Genomic DNA, 26,731 nt, shown 5'->3' with positions numbered 1-26,731 from the left:
AAAATGGAGAACAGCAAGGCCATGCCTACTTGTAACATGGGTAGCAGCGCCATCAAAGCAATAAAAGGAAAAAAGATGACTGAGTTCCAGTTATCTTCATTCCTAGTGCACATCCACAGATCCAGCTTTATGTTAAAATGCCAATGGCTCAATGCTGTCCTTAAAAACACTACGGGTCGTGTTTTGACGTCCGCCTGATCATGACAAATTACAAAATATGCAGAATATCAGCAGTTCCCCTGCAGCCATTTTCTAGTGAGCACAATTTGAATACTAAAAGGTCTGTCTGGTGGTGCTTTGCAACTGAAGACTTGCTCTAAAGTGTTTAATTCAAAGTAGACATGGAAGTTTTTTATTGTGTTTTCTAGGTCTCACTGCATACCTGTCCTTCCATTAGCTAAAGGGAGAAAAATGATTTATAGTATTTCCAAGCAAAAGAGTCTGTAAATTTTGTAACAGTTACAGGAATCAGAGCAGGTTAAAAATATGCAAACGTTACCAAGTTGGACAAAATTGATTAACAACTAGGTGATATGACTTCATGCTTGAAGTTCATGGACTTCAAGATGTTGCCTACAGGTTTGTCACTCTCAAAGGCAGACTTCTTGGAGGCTTAGACTTCTAACTAACTTATTCTTAAACATTATTTTTGACTTTTTTTTTTAATGGAGGCACATTGATTTCACGCATTCTTTTGCAACAGCCTTGTTCATTGGTCAGTGCTTCTACTTTTGCAGTTACAATGGCAAAAAAGTTTTGCACAGGGGACAGTAGAAATTTGTCATTAGTGCAAAATCAAGAGAGACAAAGGACTAAAATGAGTCTTTCAAGGAAGGCAGCTTCATTCCTTGATTTAAATTCATGTGCCAATCATTAGCCTTTAAGGGGAAAGCTCATTTCCAGACATCTCTTGCTAGTCAAAAACACTCTATGTCTGTGGAAGATGTAAAGAAGCACCTGGTTCTTCTCTTTGCACCATTCCATTGGCATCCATTTGCCAATGCCGCACCAGTAAATACTCTGGGGCTGTGACATGTGAAACATCCTTCTCTGCCTCCCATAAAACAAAAACAATCCTCCACCAGTCTACAAGACACAAGCTGATAACAACAACAACAAAATCTTGACATAAACGGTAACATTCATATCTGAAAAAGCAAAAATGCAGAAATTCAGATGTGTTTATTTCTAGTTGTGGTTCAACCCATCATAAAGCTAAAGGGTGGCCATGGTTTTCAGAAGGACATTCATAGTTCACCACGGTTTCCTGGCACAGGTTCTGGTTAAATCACTCTTGCCAGCTCCAACTTGTTATTGAATTTGCTTCCTCCTCACACTGCCTTTCTCAGTACAAATTCTATCAAACAGTATTTCTCTCTCAGCACTTACAGCTCAGTCAAACTGGATTATCAACTCAGAAGGAATGTAAATAGCAAGAGAAGATCCAAGTCTTAATGGAGGCAGCCAGCAGGCAGAATTACCTAGAAATACTTCAAAACAAGTCCTGTCACTCGTCCCAACAGCATCCACACGCTTCTGTGTTGGAAACACAGTGGAGCCACAACAACACCAAAGAAGGCTTCAGCCACCTGCTCTTTGTTGCTCCTCAGTACAACCTTTTATACTCTTGATCTTGCATGGATTCCACTTGAGTGCTCCTTTGGGTGACTGCTCACTGCACCCCTGGGCACCCCATGGCTCACTGCTGTCAGTGCTGCTCACCTGTCCTGCACAGCTGTACCCACGGGGAATCAGCCACAGCCCCACTCCCAGTCACCACAAACTTTGTGCCCACAACACTTCTGTGCTACACTGAGAGCTGTGACTAAGGGGAGAGGTTGGCTTTACTAACCCAGCTTTTCAACAAAAATTAGATTTCTTTTCTTCTCAGTGTATCACGTACTGAATCTCTACAAAAGCACCATGGCCAGTGTAAAGATGGATAAACTAAACCACACGGATGCTAGATGTTGCACCAAGCTTAAAAAGTGAATGACTGAGGAATCCAGAGATCAGAACCTTTAATTTCTTGGTCAAGATGAAACAGCATTTCTCCAGGAGCAGTTTAAAAAAAAAAAACAGGGTTTAGATCACATTAGATAAGGCACAATACGCACACCAGATTAAGCTTAACTCATTTTTAAAAGATATGTAGTAAAGGATTCTGGGTTGAGTCTTTTACATGCTGAATTAATAAACAGCATAGAACAGCATTTTGCTCAAGGTTTTGCCTAGTTCCATTTTTTTTCCAGATTCCTCCTGCATTCATGCAAAGCTTACTTGCAACTCAGCGCATATACCAGAAAGGTTGAGGCTGATGTGGAACTCCAGCAAGCCAAGAACAGTTTTTCAAACTCCAGTTTGCTATTACAACTCTCACGCACCCTGATATGGGATAAGCAGTTTGCAGTTGCCTCCTGACTTGTGGCAAATATCCCTGCATCACCGTTTCCCACAGGGGAATTCTGTTCCCTCAGAAGTTTTGAATTAAGCTCTTACCCCAAACCCACTGACAGACTTCAAATATCTTAAGAAATGTAAAAAACCATCACCTGGGAAGTAACACAGTACATGCAATTAATGAGCAGGTCACATTTTCGGGGCTCTGTGAGATGATTTTATCAGCTCCAGGTTTAATTATGTTGGTTTGCTTATTCGAGAAGGCATTTGATAGCTGAGAGCTAGCAGTTAGAAAAGCTCCAAAACATACTGTGTCTCTAAGAGTCAAACAGAAATAACTGAACATGGGATTAGGAGTTCAGAGGGTAAAAAAGGCTCATTGTTTCCCTCTGTAATCAGGAAACAAATTAAGTAGGGAACACTGCTTTTCTCTCAAATGCAGAGGAAAAAACTGCTATAGCAGTTTGACGTACAAAACAAAAAAACAAGGAGCAGATACTAGTGTATTCCATGCTGTTAGATTTGAGATAGTAATAAATAGCTACATATTCAACTTAACTTTGATACTTAACTTTTAGATTGAGAAAATTCTCAATCTAGTGAAAGCAGTCTAAAGGCTGCTGAGCTCATACATTTGGGGAAATCACTTTTTAGCTATTCCAGTCCCCAACAAGTAGACTTCAAAGATGGGATAGGGAACAAACCAACCTTCAAATGAACTCAAATCCTTAAATCCTAATTCTACACTGCATATTATTGGTGTAAGCTTTACAAAAGCTATGGAGCCTCAGCAGCAGCTGCTCTGAACCCTTATAAATTTGACTTGCAAATACTTCTTTAGGTGCAGTCTAAATTAAATCAGCAAATGCTTTACTGAAAGTGATGCTTCTTTGCTTACCTACCTAAGCCACACAAGGAAGACTGAACAAAAGTTACCTGCATCACTAGAACAGGATTCACAGGTAATCATCAACTACAGGGCTAAAAAGGTCTGCAGTCATGCACTAAATCTATACTGTGGAGCAAGGGCTGGGATTATTAACTCATTTTCAAGGTGCAGGCTCCCTTGCCAGAGGCAGCCCGAGCACCCTGTGTGGTTCGTGCATCTCTAGGTGGCAGCAGCTGCTCAGATTTTGAGATACTGTAAGATGCTTATCTCAAATTCAGTAACCAGTATCCTTCCATCCTCCTAGAACTGCCTTTCCCAACGTGAAATGTGACCCCCTCCCCCATTTCTTCATAATTTATAGTAGTCTGTAGCTGAGTCACAAGGATTTCTGCATTTTCCTAACCAAGTACACAAGAAAAGAACTGAACTGCCAAAGGATTGAGGTAATTTATAGCGTAAAGCATTGAGAGCTTCTAGTCGATCAAAGGACTCAGAGAAACAAATATAAGAACAATCGTGCCTTCTGTTCTCTACAAATGCCACGGCCAGAAATAACTGTCCTAATTAACTGGTTTCAGAAAAAGACTTCTCTGAAAAATATAATATTCTTACCAAGGAAAGTATACAACTGCTACAGCCTTATGGCAGTTGTCAGCAGGGCATGAAAAATCACTAAATGAAGTTTCCTTTTGCTTCCTCTGGTTGTGCTTGGTACTCATCTTTAGACAGCTGGATCTATTCATGGTGCCTAAATGATGCTGTGAGGGGATATTGCAGTACCCCTGGTACCAGTGTCACCAAGAATTACAATCACATCAGGCACTACCAGCCCAGCCAACCTCTGTTCACTGGTTATAAAGGGAAGACATTGCACCTGAGATGAGGTTGGCTTTTTAAAAATTTTGGTACGACTGTTGCCTGGTCAGTCATGCCCACGGCATTTCCAGTACTCCAGACAGTTCTGTACTCACTGTTGTTGTTGGGTGTAGCAGCTGAACTCCACCATTCCACAGCTTCCTGGCTGTGAGCGCCTCAATGCTGGGAAGGAGAAGAGGCTGAGGCTAACCCTACACATCACCTACACTTCACACATAAGACTGTTTGCCCTGCTCCACATGGACAACTCCTGCCAACAGTGCTCCTCCCTGGACTGCTCAGCACCTGGAATTGGTAACATGCAAGTTTAAGGTGCCACGGCAGAGTTGCACAGCAAAATCTGTTATTTATTGTTAGTATTACAAGAGCATTGGTGAGCTCTTGCTGGGTACCAGAAAGAGCAGACAGGCAAGACTACCTCTGTCTCAAAGAGCCTGCAGCCAAAGGTAAGAGTGGACGGTAGATGGATAAGGAAACAAAGTAGGTAAGATTTGTGAGCTGACAGACAGGGGCACAGCCTACCAGCCCCATCCCAACTCAGGGACCAAGCAGCTCACCCAGTGCTGCTTCCTAATGGGCTATCCCAGCATCCAAGGGCTGCCACAGAGCCTTCCCTGGTGGAACTGAAGGCAGTGGGTTGTTGGTTAACAGTTCACTTCAGCAACACACAAAACCAGCTTAGCTTCAGTGCCTTTAAAAGCTTCCTTTTAAAGGGTGTTTACAACTAAGGATTACCAAGGATGCCAGTGTATGAACTGATTTAAGAAATGATTGAGAGTTTCCCAATTCAGCTATTTAGAAGAAACCTAGTGCTCACAACACACGCTTGAAAACAGGTCAAGACAAGTTGGCAATTAACCGATTAAAAGCACATATTCTTCTCTAGTGGAGCCTCCAACAATTCACACAATGCCTCATGTGAGATTTCCAGTGTAGGCACGGGGCACATTCTTAGAAGAACTTTTCAGCCTTTTATACAAACCAGGAAGGCAGGTATGATAAATACCTTTTTTTTTTTTTTTTTAATAGGACCATACTTATTGCACAAGTCACTCACTGGAGTGACTTGTTTCTCCTCTTCATGCAGTGCTTACCCATAGGAGGGTTGAGAGGGTCTCCTTATTCCAAGATTCTTGTGACCTGCTTTTATACATGCATTCCCTGAGAGAATTCTTATCTGAGCAAAATGTGCAGCTTCTGTGTTTTCCTTACAGCAACAGCAGAGTAAGAGTTGCACAAATGCTTCAGCTACAGCAAGGACTTTTTAAGTGCAGCCACTTTCAGCTCAGCACTATCATGTATACAAAGCTTTTAAGCAAAAGCACAGAACCTTATTTTCCCCTATATTTTTTCACATATTAACGAGCCTTTAAAAACCTTCGCATCTGTGCACTACATTCTGTAGTATCCCAGCATACTGCAGTACTTCCCGAGCACTACTGTTACAACATAATGCCTTGCTGCTTAACAGCTTGAAGTTACAATTTTTTTCAGTTTAGTCCTGCTCTGTCCAAGATAAAAGTCCTTTCCCATCTTCCTCCACCATTATATCTGGATTTATTCAGATGAAATGCTCTTCATCTTTCTGACCTGGTTTACCCTGATTTCACAGCCACGTAACAACAGGATCTACCCTGCAGTTCCGGAAAGCATAGAGCACTTGCCGCACGAACAGAAGGCACACTGCTTACAAATGGGTTTTCCCAGACAAGGTTCAGTGAAGCTGAACATTAGTGGTAGTACTACAGCAGAAAATAGATATGTTCGAGTTGAAGCAGAGGTGCTGCTTTGCTCTGAGACCCAGGTGAGGGACAGCACTCATTCCTGCAGAACATCACCGCCTGTCTTCTCCCTTCCCCGGCTCTGTTTACACAGGCAGTGCCCTGGAACTCTGCTCACAGGAAGCCGCAGCATCCCCCGGCAGCTGCTGCCTCCTCTCACACGCCAAACTACGGGATCCGCAGCGAGCCTGACGCCAAGAGCATCCCCTCTGCTGACGTCCTTCCATCCCCACACCAACCCTGCAGCTCTCACCCGAGGGCTGGCCGGCAGCAGCCAGCTTTGTAAGCAGAGCCCACGACTGACACAAACACGCTACCCAACACAAAAGAGCAGGCAAGATGATGATCTTCTTACTTAGGACAGCCACTCGTGTTAACAGAGCAAAGTCCTCACTTTTGTGACCAAAAAGCCTTTAAAAACTTGGTGCTGTGAAAGTTCCTCCTGCCCACAAGCAGGCGGCTCATTATCCAGCCCTTTGCTCGTATCTACAGACAACCAAGGAAATTCATTTTATCTATTTATCACCATGAATTAAAGATTACAGAAATACTGGCTGAAGAAAAATGTATTGCCAGGATAGATTCTTTGCATTCATTAGAACTGTGTTACTAGAAACATAAATAAGTAATGACTATTGATCTTGCATAACCTCAGAAGAGCAAACTACAATAAACTGAGAGGAAAAGGACACATCTTAACTGGAATGTACAAACCAAAACACCAACAGCACCTCTTAAAAACAACCAGGCAAAGCAAGCGTGGCCCACAGCTGTGACACCTCACGCTTTTAATCCTAGGGGGAAAAAAAGAATAAATCTATGGGACAGCCCAAGGTTCCCAAAGTATTAACTAAACCTCTTCCGAACAAATTTACCATTTAAGCCCAGGGTTTTTTCCCGGGTGCGGGCGTGTCTGACCCCGATACGAATCCACAGCCGGTGGGTCGAGGCCAGTCGCCGCTCCTTGCCGAGCCCCGACACCTCGGGCCGCTCCGTGCGCTGCCCTGCCTTGCCTGGGCTGCCGGGGCACCGGGGCTGCCCGCGGTGCTGCACCGGGACGGCCGGAGGAGCGGGCACCCGCGGCACCAGCTCCGGGAGACGGTGCCGGGCATGCTTCGCATTCCAGCGACGGTCCAGCTTCAACAAGTGCATCGCGCCCCTCCCTGACGGCGCCCGGCCCTCCCCGCACCCCGGCTGCTCCGCGCCGCCCGCCCCACAGCCGGGCCCCGCAGCCGCGCCCCGCCGCCGCTGCTGCCGCCCCACGGCCGGGCCTCGCCGCTCCCCCGTCACGGCCCCGCCGCTGCCCCGTCACCGCCGGGCCCCGCCGCCGCCGCGCTCGGAGGGAGGAGGCCGGGCCGCCGCCCCGCCGCGCGCCCGCCGCCAGGGGGCGCGCCCCGCCGCCCGAGGGGCCCCGCCGCGCCCCGCGCTGGGCGCCCGCCGCCGTCGGGGAAGCGCCGCCGGGCCCCGCGCTCCGCCGGCCCCGCGCCGCCAGCACCGCGCTCCCGCTCCCGCCCGCCCCGGCAAAAGCCCCGCCGGGCACCGGCAGCACCGACAGGTGCGGGAACAAAGGGGCGCGGGGCGCGCCGGCCCTCGCCCGCCCTTACCGCTCCCCGACGCCCCTCGCCGGCCGGCGCCCGCCCGGCTCCGCGGCCGCCCGCACCCCCTGCCCCCGGCCCCTTAAGTTTCCCGGCGGGGCGCCGCGTACCTTGTCGTCCACACAAAGCCTGTCCGGGTCCCCTCCGGGAAGTCACATCCTCTCCCGGGCGCCCAGTCCCACCGACCGCCTCCCGCCGCCTCGACAACACAGGCGGCGTCTCAAGTGTCTCATCAAAGCTTTATGAGGGGCGGGAGGGCAGCGCGGCCGGATCCCACACTCCCGCCGCTCCGCCGGAGCCTCCCGGCCCAGCCCCGCCGCCTTCTCCTCGCCGAGCGGATTCGCCCCCGGCCGGCGGCTGCGGCGGCCGTAGGCACCGCGCTGCCCCGCTCCGAGTCTCCGCACCGCCTCCCGGCCCCGCCACCGCCACCGCCCCCGCCCCGCCCGCCCGGCCCCGCTCCGCTCCGCTCCCCCGGCGCTTCCCGAGCGGGGAGCGGGGCGGGGGGGGGTGCCGGTCCGCCCGCGGCGGGATATTGGTTTACTCCGCCGGGTATTAAGCAAGCCCAATCCATTTAAATATCGCTCCCGCGCTGACCTCTCCGTAGTCCGCCTATTAAGAATGCAATCAAGATAATAACAGGCATTGCTTATTAATGAGCGCCCCAGGTAACGTTACACCGGTGACTTTCTGCAGGCGCCCAGCGAGAGCTCAGTCCCGGCGGTCCCGAGGCGGCTCTGCCCAGCCCGGCACCCGGATGGGACCGGCACCGACAGCGGGGCCGCCCGTCGCACCAGCGCCCGCCGGCGGAGCCGCAGCCGAGCGCGGAGCCCGGGGGTGCCGAGCGGAACGGGCGGCTCGGCTCGGCTCTGCCCGGCTGCCCGCCCGCCCGCGGGGAACGTCCTGTACCCCCTGACAAAAATCTGTTTGGCCATGTCCTCCTCCTCCTCCCGCGTGTGCAGCGAGCACAGTGAATTATTGATAGTGGAAATTGAATGGCGGAGGCAATAATGGTATCCCCTGATTGACCGGCTCCATTTGATCTCGGTAAAGACAGAGGGATGGCACGCTCCGGGCTGGGCTGGGCTGGGCTGGCCGCGGCCAGCGGGAGAGCACGCGTGTGCCGCCGGCTGGAGCGAACCGAGCCGAGCCGTGCGAGAGGAGCCGGCTTCACCCCCTGCCTGGCATGGGCTCCGGCAGCCTCGCCTCTTCCCTTCCCTCTTCCCTCACAGGCAAAATTGGAAACAGCTGATTTTCAGGAGAAGCTAGCACAACTCTTTCACGAACTGGTTAAAACAACGTATTTTTTCCACGCCTCAAACCCTGACTGCCATCTAATTTGCAATTAATGCCAAGGGGCCATTCACTCCACGCACTTGTGAAAATTTATTTATCCTAGGAGAAATGTGTGCAATTCATTGCTGCCCTCAGACAGTCTGATTGCCTGTGAGCTTTTGGTATGAAACACCTGCATTTATCAGTAAAGAAAATAACCCAGGTGTTTGAAATTCGAGTACACCTAAGGCCTTCCATATAAATCAGCTTTTAATATATATTAAAGGAAAGATTCCTGGTGGTTAATAACCTTTGCAGCTTTAAGAACTTAAAAAAAATCATGCTTGACTACCACATCACCATCCTCCTTGCACTTGGGGGTTTGGTTTCGCGTGTTTGAACTAAAAATGTCAGCGAGCGTGAAGACAGTTCTACCTCTTTTTGTCTTAGTGTTTTCCAGTCCAAATCTATCCAATTTATGAGAAAGGAGACATTTTCAAAGCCTTCACTAACAGCCTGGGCCTGAGGAATCACGTCCAGCCCTTGCTGGCTGATGGAGAGTCACTAATCCAGGTAGCTCTTCAGGCCAAGTCCTGCTCTGCTATTTCTGTGTTATTCAAATTCTGCCACTGGCGATACATCAACCACTCCTTTCCCCAGTATAAGCTTACAACTCCCAGCAACAATGCCGGGTGGATCTTCCAGAGGCGTTTCAAACCCGTGGTTGTACCTGGAATCTGCAAAGTTAATGTGTGCATTTTATTTTTCTGTTTTAGCCTTTACTCCACAGCACCGTTTAACTTTCCAGGTGTGACTGTGTTAGTGTGGGTACCTGATTTCACCAAGGCAGCCCGCTTTCAGCAGCCCTTTTGCACAGCCACAGAACAGCACAGTTCCAATATTCCGTGTTTATAAGGTGGTGAGTGCAAGTATTTGGATGATCTAGCAGACAAGTTAAACAGCAGCAGGAGAGGATACTTTGAGCTGTAATGTAATACATTGCACACTTGTTATTCCTGGAGGAAAGGCTCTTCTGCTAGGACACCAGGCATGCAGATGAGCAGCAGCAAATATCGTGCTTTACAAACACTGCTGGCTTTTTCTCAGGTGTGAAGGAGAAGGGATATACTCTGAAAAAAATCTGCTTGCAATCAGATTTTTTTTGTTTTTTTTTTAGATTTTGGAAAGGAAGCATGTTACAGACAGCCTGACAAGTGCTCACTCTGTGGGAAGCGCCTTCAGCTCAGCTCTGCTGAGAACATGAGGACCATTAATTCCATGCAACCATGAAATTCCCACTTTTCTCTGCTACAAACGTGTTGCCTTTTGCATCAGTGTAGAGATTTTCCCAGGGAAGAGGTGTGGTCAGAGGAGCTGCTGTTTCTTGCTGGTGTAATCAGCCCTTGGAGCATTATTACCAGCCAGTGCTTGATTACTCACAAAATGAAAAATAGCGTAAATAATGACTTGTTTGGATTTTTACTGCACATGCAAGCTAGGTTCCATATTGTTAAATCAGACCCTGACTTCCAAGAGAATTTTTATGAATGAACCCCCAAAAACTGTGTCTTCAAGGTATCAGTTTGTGAAGCAACTGATAGTCCTGGGGACATGGAGACTGCTCTGGTTGGAGCTCCACTCCTTAGTCCATAAAATGCACTATAAATTTGGAGGTTACATGAACCATCCCCTTTGGGATTTGTGGGATACATAGGATGCAAAGGTCAGGCATCCTGATGTTTTCTGGGTAGACCCAAAAGGAGTTCTCTCTTGTTGTTTCTCCCATTTGGATTGTACAGATGTCACATGTAAGAGGCTCTTGGAAAGAAAGTCACACCACAATTGCATGGGGATGAAAAGGGCAGGCAGATCCTATTCTGGTGGTTTCAGATAATTCAGTGTATCAAGCCTCTTAGTATGCCCACTTTAAGCATTCACCTTGGAACCAAGTGTTTTTTCTATTCATGACTAATTAAAATAATTTTTTGCATACACAAATACTACTTTGCCGTTTTCCAAAGAGCAGCAGGAAAAGAGTATGAGTTGTCAATCAATAAAATGTTGATTTATCCCTGAAGTAATATTGCTTGCAGGAGAGTAAGACCATTGCTTTTTGCTGAATTCAATTTAAACTGTAGCATAGGCACTAATGATGCTGTAGATACTATAAAGAAGGAAGCAGAAGCACGCACACCTGGTTTCTGTCTCAGCGGAGGTTTATGCATTATAATGATTGATGTATGAGGTCCAAATTTACTGATAAACTAATTATATGATAAAGTAGTTTGTGGGGCTCTTAAATTCCCCCATTGCAATTGTAGGAGAAGCAATAAAAAAGTCAATATTTGAAAAGAGTAACATTCATAAAAGATACATAATTAGACAAAAGGCAGTGGGTGATTGAGTCTCCCCTCCCCCAGACTGTCTTTACACTCCCCATTTTATTCACGTAGGATCTTGGCCTGTTTTTGAATGAGAAAAAGGTCAAGAAGCTGTAATTTGGAATTCTTCTCACTTGGCTGTCAGGAAATATAAACTAATCCTGATTACAAAAAGGACAATGCTATTGATGTACTCGGGTTTTGATGCTACAGGGTTTTTTTTCTGTTTAAAATTTTAATTGGCTGAAGTAATTCCTTCTATCATTACAAGCATTTTATATTTGATTATATTTATTCATGTTTCCTAGTTACCTTTATTTGCTATTTTTTTCACATTAAAGAGATGGAAAATTCATGGAAATAAACTTTTCCCACTCCAGCAATGCTAAGAATTGCAGCGGATTATATACACAAGTTATATACACAGCCAGGGTTGCAGACATGGTGCATTTGTAGGATGACAGGGCTATGATGCTGCTCTGCAATGATTCAGTGGCTGCAGCACACACAAGAGAGCCCCTAGTGCCCCACACCAACGTCAGTGCCCTGGAAAAACTTCAGCATCTTTGAGGACCAAAGCCAAATTCTGTGTAACTTTGTAAAATCTTTGTATTTTAGAGGCTTTGACTGAGAGATGAAGAGACAAAGATTGTGGGGGTGACTTCCCCTTGCATTCAGGGGTTGGCCAAGCTGTGGGCACAGCCCCTGCCAGCCCTCAGTGTTGTGTCAATGGCCTGGAGCTGCTGGCTCTTGGGTCTCACCAGCCCAAGGTTTACATTGGTTCAGCCCACAGAGCTGCTGCTGTTCTGCTCTGCAAGCAGCTTGCTGGCTGACCAGAACAGACCCTTACAGTGCCTTAAGTAGTGCAGGGTAGCTGGCTCTTAATTTCAAGCATAATTTCACCTTCAGTGAACAGCAGTTCTTGAGAGGCCTCATTTTAGCAGGGAAAGTATTAAGTGAAACAGCAAGGATGGGAATACAAACCCAAAGATCTTAGACATGGTTTGGTGGCTGCATGTACACACGATAAAGCAGGAAAAGCTACTCTTTGAATCGCAGGCACCAAAACCACAACATTTTTCCTGGAGAAAATACCACTTAATAGCTCAGAATTGTCACCCTGCAGCTACAGCAAAAGTGATTTTAAAACTCTAACCAATAATTAAAATAATTGTTTTCTTCTCATGTCTGCTAAAGGTATGCCAGCTTTCCATCCCATGGCAGGATCTGTACCCTGAATCTTGTCCCATGCCTTCTAATCAGGGATTTCAGCACAATTTATGTGCATGAAACCATTTCTCTGACAGAGTTCTGTGGTAGGTGCAGATTAGCCTTTTGCAAACAAGGAAATGCATGTGTCTATCACACATCCATCTATTAAGCTGCTCATGAACATACTTGTTGGTGAGCATGCCAGGTCCGGGTTTGTTCCTCGCCACTGCTCATGTAGCTGTTTCTGCTCTGGCATGAAGTGTTGTGGAAATAGAACGTGTGATATGTGGCAATACCACCTGCAGTGACGTGCACACACACCCCAAACCCTCCCTATCCGAACCTCTGGGCTTTTCTTTTGGGGTTTTGCATGATCTCCATGCTCTGCTGGGACAGAGGGACCCCTAAAGCCCACGTGAAGGGCTGAGGGAAGCCAGGAGGATAACTCACCCTTCCTTCTTTCACCTCTCCCATGGCCAGGCTTGCCCCACACTCTGGAGTGCAGGGCAGCTACTGAGGATGATGGCACAGAAAAACAAAAAGTGAGAACAAGAAAAAAAAAAAAGTAAGGAGAGAATGAATCCAACCCCGCAGAAACATTAAAAGTTTGGTTTGTCATTTCCTGATGCTCTGACATTCACTAAAGCTGGCAATTCATCTCCTGAGTGTCTCTGCCTTACTGCTGTTGTTTTGGAAGCATTAAACACCCACTACCTGAGCAAAGAGGAAAGTGTCTGGGCTGTGCCCAGGAGTATCAGTGCGCCAGGTGTCTGGCGTGCAGTGCCTGAGCCTCCTGCCAACAGCCCAGCCAAGGCTCCAGCCCAGCAGACAGAAAAGAGGGCATGGGACAAGAACAACAAAAATGCACACTCTGAGGGAGCAGCAGACATGGGAAGGGAGAAGAAAATCCCCTCTTCCCCAAAGAGGTTGTGTGTGATTCCTTGGGATGGTGGAAACCTGAGCCAGGTGTGGAAAGGTTAGATGGCTAGAGATGCACTCCTGTGACGAATCAGGCCATTGGAGCTCTAGGATTAAAGGAGATCAGAAAACTGGTGCTGCACTTGTGGGTGAAAGGTGTTGGGATTGACTCTTCTCTCCTTTCCCCTAAGTATTCAGTGGGTTTCAGTTAGATGCAATATAGTGGATTATTTTTAATATTTAAAGGGATCAGATTCCAAGGGCTTTATAAACTTAGCCAGGCATCTTATCAGAGCAGGTTTATGTCTTAGCAAACCCTGCTCAGTGCATAACTTCAGAGAGCTTATTTTGAGTGTGTGCTAAAAATAAGCAAGCCCCAAAATCCCAAGTCCACAGCCCTACGAATGCCCTTTTGCAGCTTATTCCTATTGAAGCCACAACGATCTCCTCTGGCATCAAGCTCTGCCTTGGCCAGGTGCAGCAGCTCAGCGATACTGCCCGAGGGTTATGGGCGATAAGGGATCTGCAAGCAGCTGGGGAGGGGAGGGAAGGTGCAGGCGGAGCTTGGCACCAGGGCCAGGGGCTGTCCCGGGGTGCCCACCACCCACGGGGTGCCACTCTGCCAGGGGCTGGCAGGAGGGATCCTCCTTGGGTACACAGAAATCCTTGGGAATGCAAAGCATGTGTAAACATTAAATAGTTCTGCTGGCTCTCCTGCCCTTCAGGACTTTCAGATTAACATATTTTATGCTGCACTTAGATGGTTGTCTTCCTCCTTCCGAAGGGGTTAAGCTACTTTGGCTCCGTCCTTTTTCAAAGCAGAGCCACACCAATGCTTTAAACAACCTGATATGTTTAAAGATAAATTCAGGATATTTTTTCTTTAAATAGCTTATTGAGCTATTTCACCTAAGAAACAAAACATAAGAGTTCAAAACATTTTCCATGTTACATTTTCTATGTTAACCACCTAAAGCACTAAAGAGAGAAGTGTCTCCAAAACAGTAGATATTTTTGTTAATTGCAAACTAAAATTATCAATGCAGCAACAGGCATTAAAGAGAGTCCTCAAAATGAAGCTCAGACCCCATTAGGTTCTCCTCCTCCAGTCACTGTGACTTGTGGCTCAAGAAACAGGTGCTGGATTAGTCACATCAAAGCAAAAGTTTCCCTTGACTGAAACATTTCATTTGTGTGGTGTAATTTCTGCATGTTGAATACTTGGGATTGTTATTCCTTGGGTAATTTAATGGCTGGGAGCACACTGTGTGTTGCCTTCCCCTCTGGAGATCAATGTGTCTGCCCAGGAATTCTCATTTGTCCAAGTGAAAGGAATGGTCTGCTCTTCCATGGCAGAGGGGTGCTGCTCACCCACTCCTCAGGGCGTGCTAATACACAAAAAAGGCAACAAAGAAGGTGCAGTCCTCACTTCCTCTGTCCTCCCACTACAGCACCCAGCTCCAAGGAGCAGGAATTGCACCGGGGCTCTTATTAACTCTGCACTGGCCAGGTGAAATTGTTTCACTGACTTGCATGGCAGAATTGCTTTAAATAGTGCCAGTACAGCTGGGGTTTTGGTACTACTATTAAAACACAAATTTCCTCCTCACTAGCACAGCATGGGAGTAGCTGGATGCATGGCTGGTTCTCTCTCTACAGCATGTGATGTGCTCAGACCATCATTTCCAGATGCAGAGAGAGGGGAACAAAGCCCAGGTGGATGTATGGCTACTTGGGAATTCACAAATCCTGAAATACCGACCCACAAAATCAATACAAATTTTAAGCTATTTTAAAATAACTTTCCTCACATTCCACACCATTTCTCAAATGGGGAAACACATTGATTTCTCTGCCCAGCCTGCTCAAGGTCAGGATGGCTTTTGAGGGGTGGGCACACCCAGCAGTGGAGACAGGGCCACCACCACAAACGTCATTTGAATATAATCTGAAGCAATCCTGCATTCTGATGCTCAAAGGCTCTGTATTTTTAGTATTTTAGGTCCTGTTGGATATCAAAGACTCAAAGAATACCCAAGTAAAATTTACCCCTGGCTTTGGCAAGACATTTAGTGGGGCCTTGGTGGTTCAGGACTTGTGCCATTAGAGTATAAACTCATAAACAACATAATATACATTTATTTTCTGGACAATGTTTATTTTTCACATAGTTTATACATCTGGAAGGTAAATGCTTACATGGGAGTGTTTTAAACACCTCTTTGTATTTCATTAGCTGGCTGTTTAATCTGCTATAATTTATTGCAAATTGCAGTTGTACTATATGGCCTCATGGTGCCTTTACTTATTTGAACATAAACACCACTGAAGTCAGCAGGAATGCAAAGTTTTTAAATCAGAAGGGAGCCAAATGCTAGGTTTCCAGCAAGGACTTTGCACCAAGGCATTAAACCCCTTATTTTAGACTTTTGTTATGTTTCAGTTTGATGCTTTCCCCTGCTATGCACTCCAAGCAGAATCATTTTCCCTTCCAGGCATGTATAGCTCCTTCCCCTTTGGTTTCTTAATTTGGGTTAGATCCCGTAATATGAAAAATATACTCAGATATTGCACCTAGAGCACATTGATGAGACCTAAAGAGCTCTTCTGTGAAGGGAATTAAGATCAAAAAGAATGTGGAATTTAAATATTCAACATTTCTTCTTGGATATGAAACAGAAAAATTGTTTTGATGCAAAAGTTCTTGTGACAGAATACGTTACTTAGACTCTGAGACCATATTAGGATAAAATGCCTTTTTTATATAGGAATTGCACTCCTTCATATGGAAATTATGACATTTTGTCTATTGCCTCTTACTACAAATGTTTAAAGGATCTGTTGAAAATATTCTTTTAAGAAGTTGTATCAAGATAAAAGAAAGTAAATAAGAGCCAGTACAATTTTCAGGCTTCTTTCTGATTAGTTTCTTGATTTAGACCCCATTTGCTGCCAGAAAATTGCACCAGCTACCTGAGCTGGGGAAGCATGTAGCTGACACCACAGTTCACTTTGCAGTTGGGGTTTGCTGTGCTTTTGCCAGACCCTCACCCTGGCAGAAAAGGAACATTAATTACATAAATTAATGTTAATTCCATGAACTGACAGGCTTACAGAGACCCAGGAAAAAGGGCTCAGCCTGAGTGCTGACACAAATGAAAGACAAGCAGATGAAATACCCATTCTCATGGTCTGGCTAACTGCTGCTGGACCTTCATCTACATTTAGCTGATGGAATTTTAACTGACCACTCATCTTTCCTAACACCCCACGAAAAGCATGGACTGGGAGGGCGGTGGGCACCTTCCCCCAGCAAGGCTTCAAGCAAAGGGGGCAGGACACTTGCAGATGGCTGAGGGATTGCCAGATTGCCTGTTGGGAAGGCAAAGGAAAGGGAAGAGCCTTCACCCTGTGCTCTTCCACACCAGGCAAGACTCAGTGCTGTTCCTTTTCCATCCAAGCACTGCTCCCCCAGTGTGGGAGGGCTCCAGCCAGGACTCCAGCACTTTCCACCACTTCTGCTTGCCCTTCCCACACCTCCTTGCTGGCAGAGCCCCATGGGGGTGCCAGGAGCCCTGCAGGAAGGATCTGAGGCCAGTGAGAGCCCCAGGCAGCTGCCAGGGTCCCTGGAGACTCAGGAGCTGAGCAGGAACACAGCTTTGGTCCTGCCCTGCTGCTCTTGGACAAGCTGATGCATCCAAAGAAAATAATTTGGAAAGGTCCATCATGGGATGCATCACACCCATCAGCCATTTCAGAGACTTTCTCTGTCAGGAGACTCTGAATTTGCACTCCACATCCTTTCTCCTGGCCTGAAGGCCTCACATCAGTCTGAATTTCTTCCCTCTTTGTCCCTACAGAAAATGAATAGGAAATTCTGGCCACTCCAAATGAACTTCCTGGGTTTGTTTTTTTTTTTTAGGGACTTAGCCTTCTTGTCAGATGTTTTGGCTTCCTTAAAATCTGGGAGCCAGCAGAATTTTCTTAAGGGAGTGCTGCAGAAATACTTTGATGGGAAAGTAGATGACAAAAATAACCATTAGGTGCCAAAGGCAGTGGACTGGGAATTAAAAGCTCTTCTGAAGTCAGAGACATTTGTGTCTTTAAAAGAGCTCAGAAAAAGAGGTGAGAAAAGCTATGAGCATGGCTGGACAGCTGACTGAGTCCAGGTGAAGGATTTGGGAGAGGAAAACAACAGGTGGTGGGCAGGAAGGGCCAGAGAATCAGATCTGCCTGGGGAATAGCCTGTGGATAGAGTGACTGGTGCAGGAGCAAACACAGAAAGAAAAGAGGTGAAACTAGGATTAAACTTTACCTCCTGCTACAACAAAGATCTTCGTGAAAGACTTATGCACAGCAACTAAACCCCTCAAAAACTAAAACTAGGGAAAAATCCTAGAATGCAGTACTTGTTCCCTCAGAAGAGGATGAGAACAAAACCTGTGACAGAGGTTATTCATGTCACTTTTAAAAAGTGTTCAAAAACAGTGATCAATGATGAGCATGCTGCAAGCACTTAAAATGTCTCAGTAAACAAACCAAATCTGGGGCACAAAAAGCCATTAATATGGAAAATACTGTAAAATTCATTCTCTGAGGATGACCAATAGACACAGTAGGTTTTTTTCCCTCTTTGATGCAATAAGTTTTCAGCAATATAGTAAAGGCTATCACACTTCAGGCTACAGCAAGGGATTGGTACAGTAGCAAAAGACATTTGAGATGTATCAGCATCCACTGGAAAATTTCAAACCTAGAATTTAGCCTCATTTAAAAACTGCTAAATCTTTCTGTTTTCTTGGTCAATACTATATTATCAGCTATCTGTTCACAAAATTCAGCCAAATACTCTCTCAGATGGTTTTATAGACTTTTGGCAGGCGTGAGTGAACATGTATTTTACAGAGCAAACCAACACATGAGCAGCTCCAGCCTCTTGACCTCTGCTCATGTCTCTTGCTTCATCTCATTCTCAGTAGAGTTGGTTGGGTTTCAAAAGGCATTTGCTATCAGAAAACAGCTGCCTTTTTTCCCCTTTCCCTTGGTAGCCACCTGTTTACCTGAAATCCATTAAATCCATTGTCTTTTCATGATATTGTTTGGGTTTGAATCTGAATATTTTATCAAATGTCATTGTCAGATTATTGAGGATAGCTTTAGAGAGAAGCACTGAAAGCCTCTTTGAATACTCTGTTAAACAATAGAGAACTCAGTTTGTGCTGAAAAAATACTGGAAAAAAAAATTAATTTTGAAATGTCAAATATTTTCCCAGCTCTGTCTGCCTTGACAATGTGTGGCCTTTTCTTATTCCTGAGAGGAAATCTGAATGGGAGCTAAGTGACAGATGCAGAACTGCTTGTGGGCCACCATACAACCTCCTCCTCCTGCTGCTGTTTCAAGGGGTGAAACACGTAAAAGGATAAAGAAACCTGAATGCAGGATCAGGACTGACGTCAATATTTTGACATTTCCATGGCTGTACAGGTTTAGTGGCTCTAATATTAGAATAATACACTGCAAGAGGCAGCATGTGAAGCTATACTGCTATGCCTTAACTTGAGCAGTAACCATCTAAACAGCCTCCATCGTTCTCTTCCCATTCTCAAATGTTTCTTAAAAACATATCCTTCAGATAAAAGGCTGTGAGCTTTGTGGTTGGGTTTTGCTCTGGTTTAAATTGGTGGCATATTTCCCCTCACTCAGTGCTCAGGGTGGGGCTTGGTCCCACCTCTGCACGGACAAATGGAGGTGGAGGGGCTGGGAGGATCTGCCACGCAGCACACGAGCTGCACAGGAGCTTGGGTTTGCTGTGGCTCATCCAAGGAACCAACCTGGCTGCTCCTCCCTGCTGTGTGCCTCTGGGGAGCACAAACACACACAGAGAAAGGCAGCCCCCTTTCACAGACACTGCCTATGTGCCACTTCTACTCTTGCCAAACAGATGAGAGAAAAGTTTATCCTGAAGCCTTCCCACTGCCAGGGTCCCTTCCACCTCAGCATGCCTCACCCATTTTTTTTAACTGCTTCAATTTGCAGCTTACCATTTGTTATAATAATGGAGTCTAGTGAGAAGCTTTTGGCCCCATAAACTTTGGACATAATTTTAACTGTGTCAGCTTTAAAAAGTCAGTATCTGCCTCATCAAAGGGCAATCATGTCCAATGTGGGTGTCTCTGTCAATTGTGTTCTGAACTGCAGCAATAATCCAACCAAACCGTGCAAAGATCTTTTCTACACCCACATTTCTTAATTATCATCATGAGACTGAGGTAGCTGAGACCAGATCTATAATGTTTTCTGGATGTCAAAATGCCCACACACCTTCTGTAATCCCTGTGCTACCAGCCCCCTTTCATATTGCTTTTAGCTGGTCCATCTAATTATCTACTACCATAACTTTTTACTGCATTATTCCCAAATCCCACAAAGGCTCTGTTTAACAAAGAAGAAACAACTGGTCTGATGAGACCTCCTTAACTGAACAATCCTTTTAACATTTTAGTGGATGATAAACCCCTCTTCACCCCTTTCAGAAATGAACCATTTTTCTTACAGTCAGGGAAGACCTAGGCCCTTAAAAGTCTCTGCATACATTGCATCCATAAACAATGCAATTTCTTGGGAGTTTTGGGGTCTATTGTCCATTTGGAGAATAAATAACTTCGTTATTTTCACATGTGCTACAGTCAATAAGCAGCTGGAATGGGAAAGTAGCAAAAATGTTATGACTTAATGAACACGTTGCAAAATCATTCTTGCCAAATGTCAAAATAAATTGGAGGCCAGAGTGCATGGTTTATGCTTGTTAAATTGGGGGTTTGTGTGCTATTTTGAGAAGGAAAAAAAAAACCAAAAACAAGACAGGCCACACTATGCAAAAGCAGAGGGAACAGAAAGTGTACACTTGGCCACTCATGGCAAGAGCTTGGCCTACTGCAGTCCCTGCGCCAGTGCTCCCCACAAGAGCCAACACAGCAGGAAACCCCTCCCTGACAGCACAGCTGGCTCTGGGGCACTGCCCTGGCCCCCAGGCTCTGCCCCAGGCCCCACAGCCCAGCTGGGACCACATCCCTTCCCTCTGGAAGCACCAGTGCCAGGGTGAAGATGCCTCACACCCACCAGCCACTTCAGAGACTTCTTCCAACGAGGGACTGTAAATTTGCACTCTGCATGAGAAACATGAAGCTCAAATGCCAGCAGGGATAACGTGGCTGGAAGCAGATGTGCTCCTGCTGGAGACTCCTGTGCCATGTCTGGTCATTGCCACCGATGCCACTCCTGGCACAGACATGCTGAGAAGAGCAGGTTGTGCCTACATTGCAGAGAGTTTTCTGTTTGTCCAAGCAATGAGCGGCTTCAAAGGTCTAAGTTTAGAAATACCTACACAGCTGAGGACCTGATCCTTTCAACACCAAAGCATGTCACAGCTATTTTCCCTTTGAGATTGCCTCAGGAAAAGACCAATTAGGATTACATGATAAGTAAAATTATTCCCATACTTACATGGTTGGGAAAATAGGTCTCTCCAACTGCATATTCAAAAGGAGATCAAAGCAACATTGTTCTTTTGCAGCTAGATTTTGACTTATTTATGTTTTTCCCCGTTATGGTGCCTGTTCCAGCAGCACCAAGAGGCCACAGACGTGTGCTTCTTACTTCCCCTCTACATCTAGTAATGGGAGTGCCATGAAAGTGCCTCTATTTCTGGCTGCCTGCATGAAAATGTGTGGATACATATATGTGGCTTTCACTTATTTTACTTCACGACACAAGGAGGGAGGGAAAATCTTTTTCATACACCTACATCTATCACAAAGCAACTAAGAATAGAAGCAATATTGAGACAGATGGAAATGTTAATGGTGACAGCTCACAAGCAAGAATCACACATTTGTGAAATAATGAAATGGGTGGGCAGTTGTTATATGAACTCCATGTCAGTCGGTATGTTTTCCTGGCTATCATTTTGCAGAAGTATGTCTCAGAGATATTTTCAGTTCATGGGAGAAGCCTGTCCCCTACCCTACACCTTGCTGCTGGCACGTGGGTGTAGGAATTCACCAAAGGTGGCGAGCAGCTTGCCAGTGACCCTGTCCATCACGTGCCCTGGAGGCTGCAGGATGCTCCCTGACATCCCCCTGCCAGGGCACTTCACTACTCCCAGCAATGTGGTGGGAGAGATGCAGAAAGGAAGGGTAAAAATATTTGGAAAACCAAACATGAGAGAAATATGGGATACCCACACTTGTTCCAAAATCTTACTTCCAGGCATACAATTATTACCTTTTCATTGACATTTCTTCTGCCCATCTTCTGCAGTCCTTATTGTGAGCTGGACTTGCTGACCACAAATGAAAACAAGCATTACAAAACCAGCCCTGCACTTCTCCACTCTTCCTTTCTAGCTCTCCATGCCCCAAAAGCCATCAAATCCATTTTAAGGACCACTTTGACAAGCCTGCTTTTGCCAGCCCCAGTTTCTTAGCCCCAGTCTAATGTTAGCTCAAAGGGGAGGGAGCCGTGAAAGTGTCTTTTCAGACATCTTTTACCTTGCATTACCTGTCTCATTCACGAGGTCTGGGGAATCTACTGATTTTCAACAACTTTGATAGGTACTGTTTCTTGCAGATGCTGTTTACTGCACTTGACGTTACTATTTTTTGCCAGAGGAATGAACTAGTTCTCCTGAAATCTTAGGGATGCTCTCTTTGTTTGCGTAGCTGATTAAAAAAAATAAAAATTCTAGCAGCTACATCTTCAAGTGCTTAGTGGTGATTTACTACAATGATTCATGGTAAGACTTACAGCTCCGAGGAAAATCTGTCCCTCGGGATTTATCCACCTTTCCAGAATTTCTCATGGCAGGGCAACCATATGCCACTGTATTTAGGAAGCAACTTATGGTTACTGATTGGCAGCCAGTCGGCATTTTCTTAGTGCATTTCTAAGAGCTCAACAGCATTAATGTGATAAAGAAAGGAGAAAAAAAAAAAAAGGACTCCCTGTACAAAGCCAAATGTATGCACCCAGCCACCTCAGATTAATGAAATGCTAGACATTAATCCACTGGCATACATGCCTGTGAATGCTGGCCACTAAAAATAAATAGTGAGAAATATCAGACTGTTTGAAACAGGAAATTGTTGAGCAATCCTAAAAATCAAAAGGTTATCCAAATGGTGAGCTGCTGAGAATGGCAAACTTGCATAGAGACACGGCCTGTGTCAAACACCATATATTATAAAAACCATCTTGTGCTGAGCACAGACACCTGACAGACACCAAACCACTGAAGCCAACACTTGTGGTACCAGGTAAAAGAAAACCTTAAAAAAAGGCAAAAAAAGACTGCCACACCAAAACTTTGGAGGATGAAGACATAGTCCAAGGACATTGGCCATTTTACAGTACCATAACTGTAAGAGATGAAAGGTGGTGATGAACCACCACCAAAGCAGTGACAGCTCCTGGAGAAACAGGAGATACTAAAATCAATAAAGCTACTTGCAGATGAAGGTATGAGTCACCAGGATGGGACCAAAACCGGCCCGTGTCATTTGTTAGCAGCCGTCCATCCCAGGCCTCTCTGCAGAGAATGATTAGAATTCCAGAGAAACATGGCAACAGAGGCAGAAAGGGAAATGCTGGAGTTTTGTAAGAGCTGGCAAGAAAGTAATGAATGCAAACTTAAAATACAGGAAGATACACAAAATTATGCATGGAGTGGAAAATTCACTTAACTAGAAGCTCCTTGACAACCTCCTAGATAACAGAAAAAAAATTATTTTGGGAAGTGGGTAGATTTTTCGTAGGGCTCATCAACCTCTAGTTCAGAGTGGATGTGTTGAAATATTGGCTCTACCACATTACTTTTCCCTAAGTGAAAAAAGGTCAGAGGACGTTTCATTATGAATTTAATGAGACCAATACTGCAAATCATGAGTGCTTGAGTGTCACCCAGCCTCCTGCCGAAGGATGCTGCTGAGACCTGCCTCCTACGACACCCTGACAGGTATCCCCAGCAAACGCGAGTTCTCCAGGTGGAAATGGAAAAATCCACGGAGGGATGCTGCCGCTCCCTCCTCCGGCCGGCCCGGCGGGTGTAAAGGGGGACGGCGCTAAGCCAAGGCCGCCGGTAGCGCATCTCCCGGCAGGCGTGCGGCTGCTCCCCGTTACCGGCCGGAGCCCGGGGCGGACACGGCCGCAGCACAGGCGGCAGATGCCCGACTTTATCCGGAGCGAGCCCCGTCCTGCGCCGCCTCCATTTTGGCATTTTGGCAGCGCCGTGCCCGGTGCGGCTCCGGTGCCGCCGTCCAGGGACCGGGGCCGCGGGGCGGAGGGGGCGGCGGAGGGCCGGTATCCCCGGCGCCCCCGTCCCATCCCATCCCATCCCTGGGCACCGCGCCCCGCTTCCGCAGCACGGAGCTCCCGGGGGGAGGCGGTCGCTGTGGCAACCGCGCTGGGGAGGGCGGGGGGACCCGGGGGACGCCGGCGGGGGCGGCCCGGCCCGGCCCGGCGGGCGCGGTGCCTGCGCGGCGTCTCCGCCCTGCTGCGCGCCGGGGCGGGCCGGCCTCCATCCATCCATCCTTCCCTCCTTCCTGCCTTCCCTCCCGCCTGCCGGGGGCTTCCCTGCCCGGCGGCGCTACGTGCGAGCCGAGCGGGAGGGAGCACGGCGGGAGGCGGGGGCGCGGGGCCGGGATCCGCCCTCGCTCCGCAGCGGGGCCGGCGCGGGGCGCTGCCGCAGGGACGGCGCGGGGGGCTCGCAGGGAGGGGGCTCCCCGCGGCCGGGATTCCCCGGGGCGGTGTGCGCCGAGCGGGCGCGGCGGGGCTCCGGGCGGGCTCTGCTCCCCCGGCGGAGCGGGGATGGGGGCGATGCTCAGGCTCCGTGCGGAGCCCGAGACCCCCTGAGCCTGTCTACCTGCGAGCGCTGCTGCCGCCGCCGCGGCTCCGCCAAACTGCTGACTTTCCAGAGCTTATTTTTAGCCCGGAGACTAAATATTATTAGCTACATTTCTACGTAGGAAGAATCGGAAGCGCGGGGAGGGGTGGGGGGAGGCACTAGAGATAGGGAGGGAGATGAGCAGAAAGCTTATCCGAATGATCTCCAGTTGGGGGGGCTGCGTTTGGGTTTCAGCCTTGCCAAACGCGCGCGCACACACATCATTAATTATAGCAAAGTAGATGCGGATATTGGATCATCAGCAATACATGCACGGCTCTCCCTTCGAGCCGTAGGTTGCGTACACGGAGGGGTCAGCTAATCTCCGTGTAGGTAAAGATCAGCTGCGTCCCTTTATCTGTGAAAGATCAGTCCTGCACAGTGCCAGCTAGAGCTCAGCTGCATCTCTTTAGCTATGCAAAATCAACTTGCATCCTTAGCCAGGGAAAAAAAAAATCCGTCGCATCTGCTTCTTTTGGTTGCATCTCTGCCCAAAGCATGCACACACAGAGGAGATTCCCAGGTTAAATCAGGCGCAACTTAAGTTAACTCGTAGTTAAATCTCATCCAGCTTTTCCTTCCTTCCTCCTCTAGCCCTCACACACACCAAGCAGCCAGCAAGGTAACAAAACTAGGCGAAGAGCAGGCACCCATCCCCGCACCACAGAGAGGGAGAGGCAGGAGCCAGAGGGGCCGCCGGGGGTATCCCCCCTGTGCTTACCTTGGTTACAGCTAACACCACGAGCAGTGGCTAGATCGCGGAGATAAATACTGGCATTTCCCAAAGTTGACACCGTCAAACCAACCCCCGGAGCTTGCAAGACTCTTTTTTTTTTTTTTTTTTTTTTTATATCCCTCCTCTCTTGTTCCTATTCCAGTCCGCACCGCTAGGAATTCAACTTCGCCCAGCTCCAGCTGGGGCGAGAGGGCGGCGGGAGGGGAGGGAGGGGAGGAGAGGGGAGTGGAAGCAGCACCGGGGCTCGGCGGGGGAGGGCAGCCGGCACCCGGCGCCCGCCGGGTCGCGGAGCACTGCGGAGCCGGCCCCGCCGCCGCTGTCCAGGGTGCTGCCGGTGCCGCCGCCGGTGCCGCCGCCTCCCCGCGCCGCTCCCCGCCCCCTCCGGGGCAGCCCCGAGCCCCCGGCCCCCCCGGTGCCCGCCGAGGGACGGGCGGCAGAGCGCCCGGCCGCCGCAAGCTGCAAGTTTGTGGCTCAGACGCGCCGTTTGCATCGCAGCCCTAAATCAAAGAGCGCCGCAATTAAAGTTACACCGTCTAAAGCACAATTCTGCCGGCCTCCGCGGGTTACGCTCTTTGGCGTATTAAGTACTAGAAAGCCGAGCCCGTGATATCAGATCCTGTCGTTAAGCAGCATCTCGAGCTCTTTTGGTGTAGTTGTTTTGTTCCTCTCTCTCCGGGTATTAAAAATAAGCTTTTTTTTTGTAGGTACTCACCATTGTTTCTTTGCTGTCCTGGAGACAGAAGTGGTTTAAAATCCAGTCTCTCCAACAGATGCTGGAAGGTAATGTGTCTTGTTTGAAGTCATCATGTGAGAACTTCTGCTTTCCTCAGTGGATCGCCCACCACTTGGTGTGACTTATGAATCTAATAACCCTTTGCAATATCCGCAAGCTTAAACTCTCCACCACCTTGGTGCCTACAGAAGACAGAAAGCAACTGGCAGGGAGTTTTAAAAACCTATAGATTTACGCAAACGCCTTAGCTCAGAGTCACGTTTCCCTCCGAGTTCTTGCGTGATCTTAATGAATGAGAGGGGTTACCAACCAATACAGTATAAAACATGATCGCAGCCGCCTCCCAGGAAACCGGAGCGGGACACCAAGTTCCCGAGCGCAGTCCTGGCCGACCGGGCTCGCTGCGCTGCGCGCCCTGACTCCCACCGCCCTCCTTCCACCTCCCGGGGCCGCGCACGGCCAGCCGGCTCTGCGGATTTACGCTCGGGACAGGTAAGTCGGCGTTTGGGGGGCTGTTTGCTCGTTTGTTCGTTTGAGTGGCACGTTCACCGCGCTCTCACGGGAAGTGCTCCAGGGACTTGTTGCATACTAGGTCCTGCCACAAGAGGAGCGTGGCACAGTTGCCAAGACGAGTTCCTTTCCGAAACCCCTGCCTTTCCCGAGTTGCAACTTCCCGCACGCCTCTCCTCCCCCTCCTCCCTCCGCCCTCGCCGGGAGGCGCATCCCGGGGGCGGGATGCTCGGCCGGCCGGCTCCGAGCCCCTGCCGCGGCCGAGGCACAGCTCGGGAGGGGAGGGCAGCGCATCATCCCCGGCTCCTGCCTTTGCTCTCCCCCCTTCCCCCCAGCAGCGCCCCGGCTCCGCCCGTGATTTCTCTGGCCAAGCCAATTCCGGTCTGCCTGCGCGGCGAGAACGCCCGCACACCTGGGCGCCGCTGCAGCCCCTTTCCCCGAGAGGGGCGGCCGAGCCCCAGGGTCACTCCTGCCCAGGCTCACGAGTC

General features: G+C 48.0%; 1 protein-coding gene across 4 annotated transcripts in view; it reads right to left on the bottom strand.

The window, feature by feature from the left end:
• BDNF (brain derived neurotrophic factor) overlaps window positions 1-26,394 on the bottom strand; it is a 40,645-nt gene extending 14,251 nt beyond the window's left edge. The window contains exon 1 of one of the 4 annotated variants that reach the window (XM_054283678.1): window positions 25,713-26,394. In XM_054283678.1, the coding sequence (XP_054139653.1) occupies window positions 25,713-25,715 (3 nt within the window). In that variant the 5' untranslated portion in view covers window positions 25,716-26,394. Of the gene's footprint in view, window positions 1-6,821; window positions 6,927-7,651; window positions 7,868-24,985; window positions 25,198-25,712 lie in introns of those variants that run through there. The other 3 variants (XM_054283680.1, XM_054283681.1, XM_054283679.1) reach the window with 3 other exon arrangements.
• Window positions 26,395-26,731: the final 337 nt, after the last annotated feature.

The sequence above is a fragment of the Melozone crissalis genome, unplaced genomic scaffold, assembly GCF_028551555.1.
Source record: "Melozone crissalis strain CALT ecotype California unplaced genomic scaffold, PUWL_Pcris_2 ptg000038l_1, whole genome shotgun sequence".
Lineage (NCBI taxonomy): Eukaryota > Metazoa > Chordata > Aves > Passeriformes > Passerellidae > Melozone > Melozone crissalis.
The sequence above is the reverse complement of the archived record's forward strand: the minus strand, read 5'-3'. Positions and strand labels throughout refer to the sequence as shown.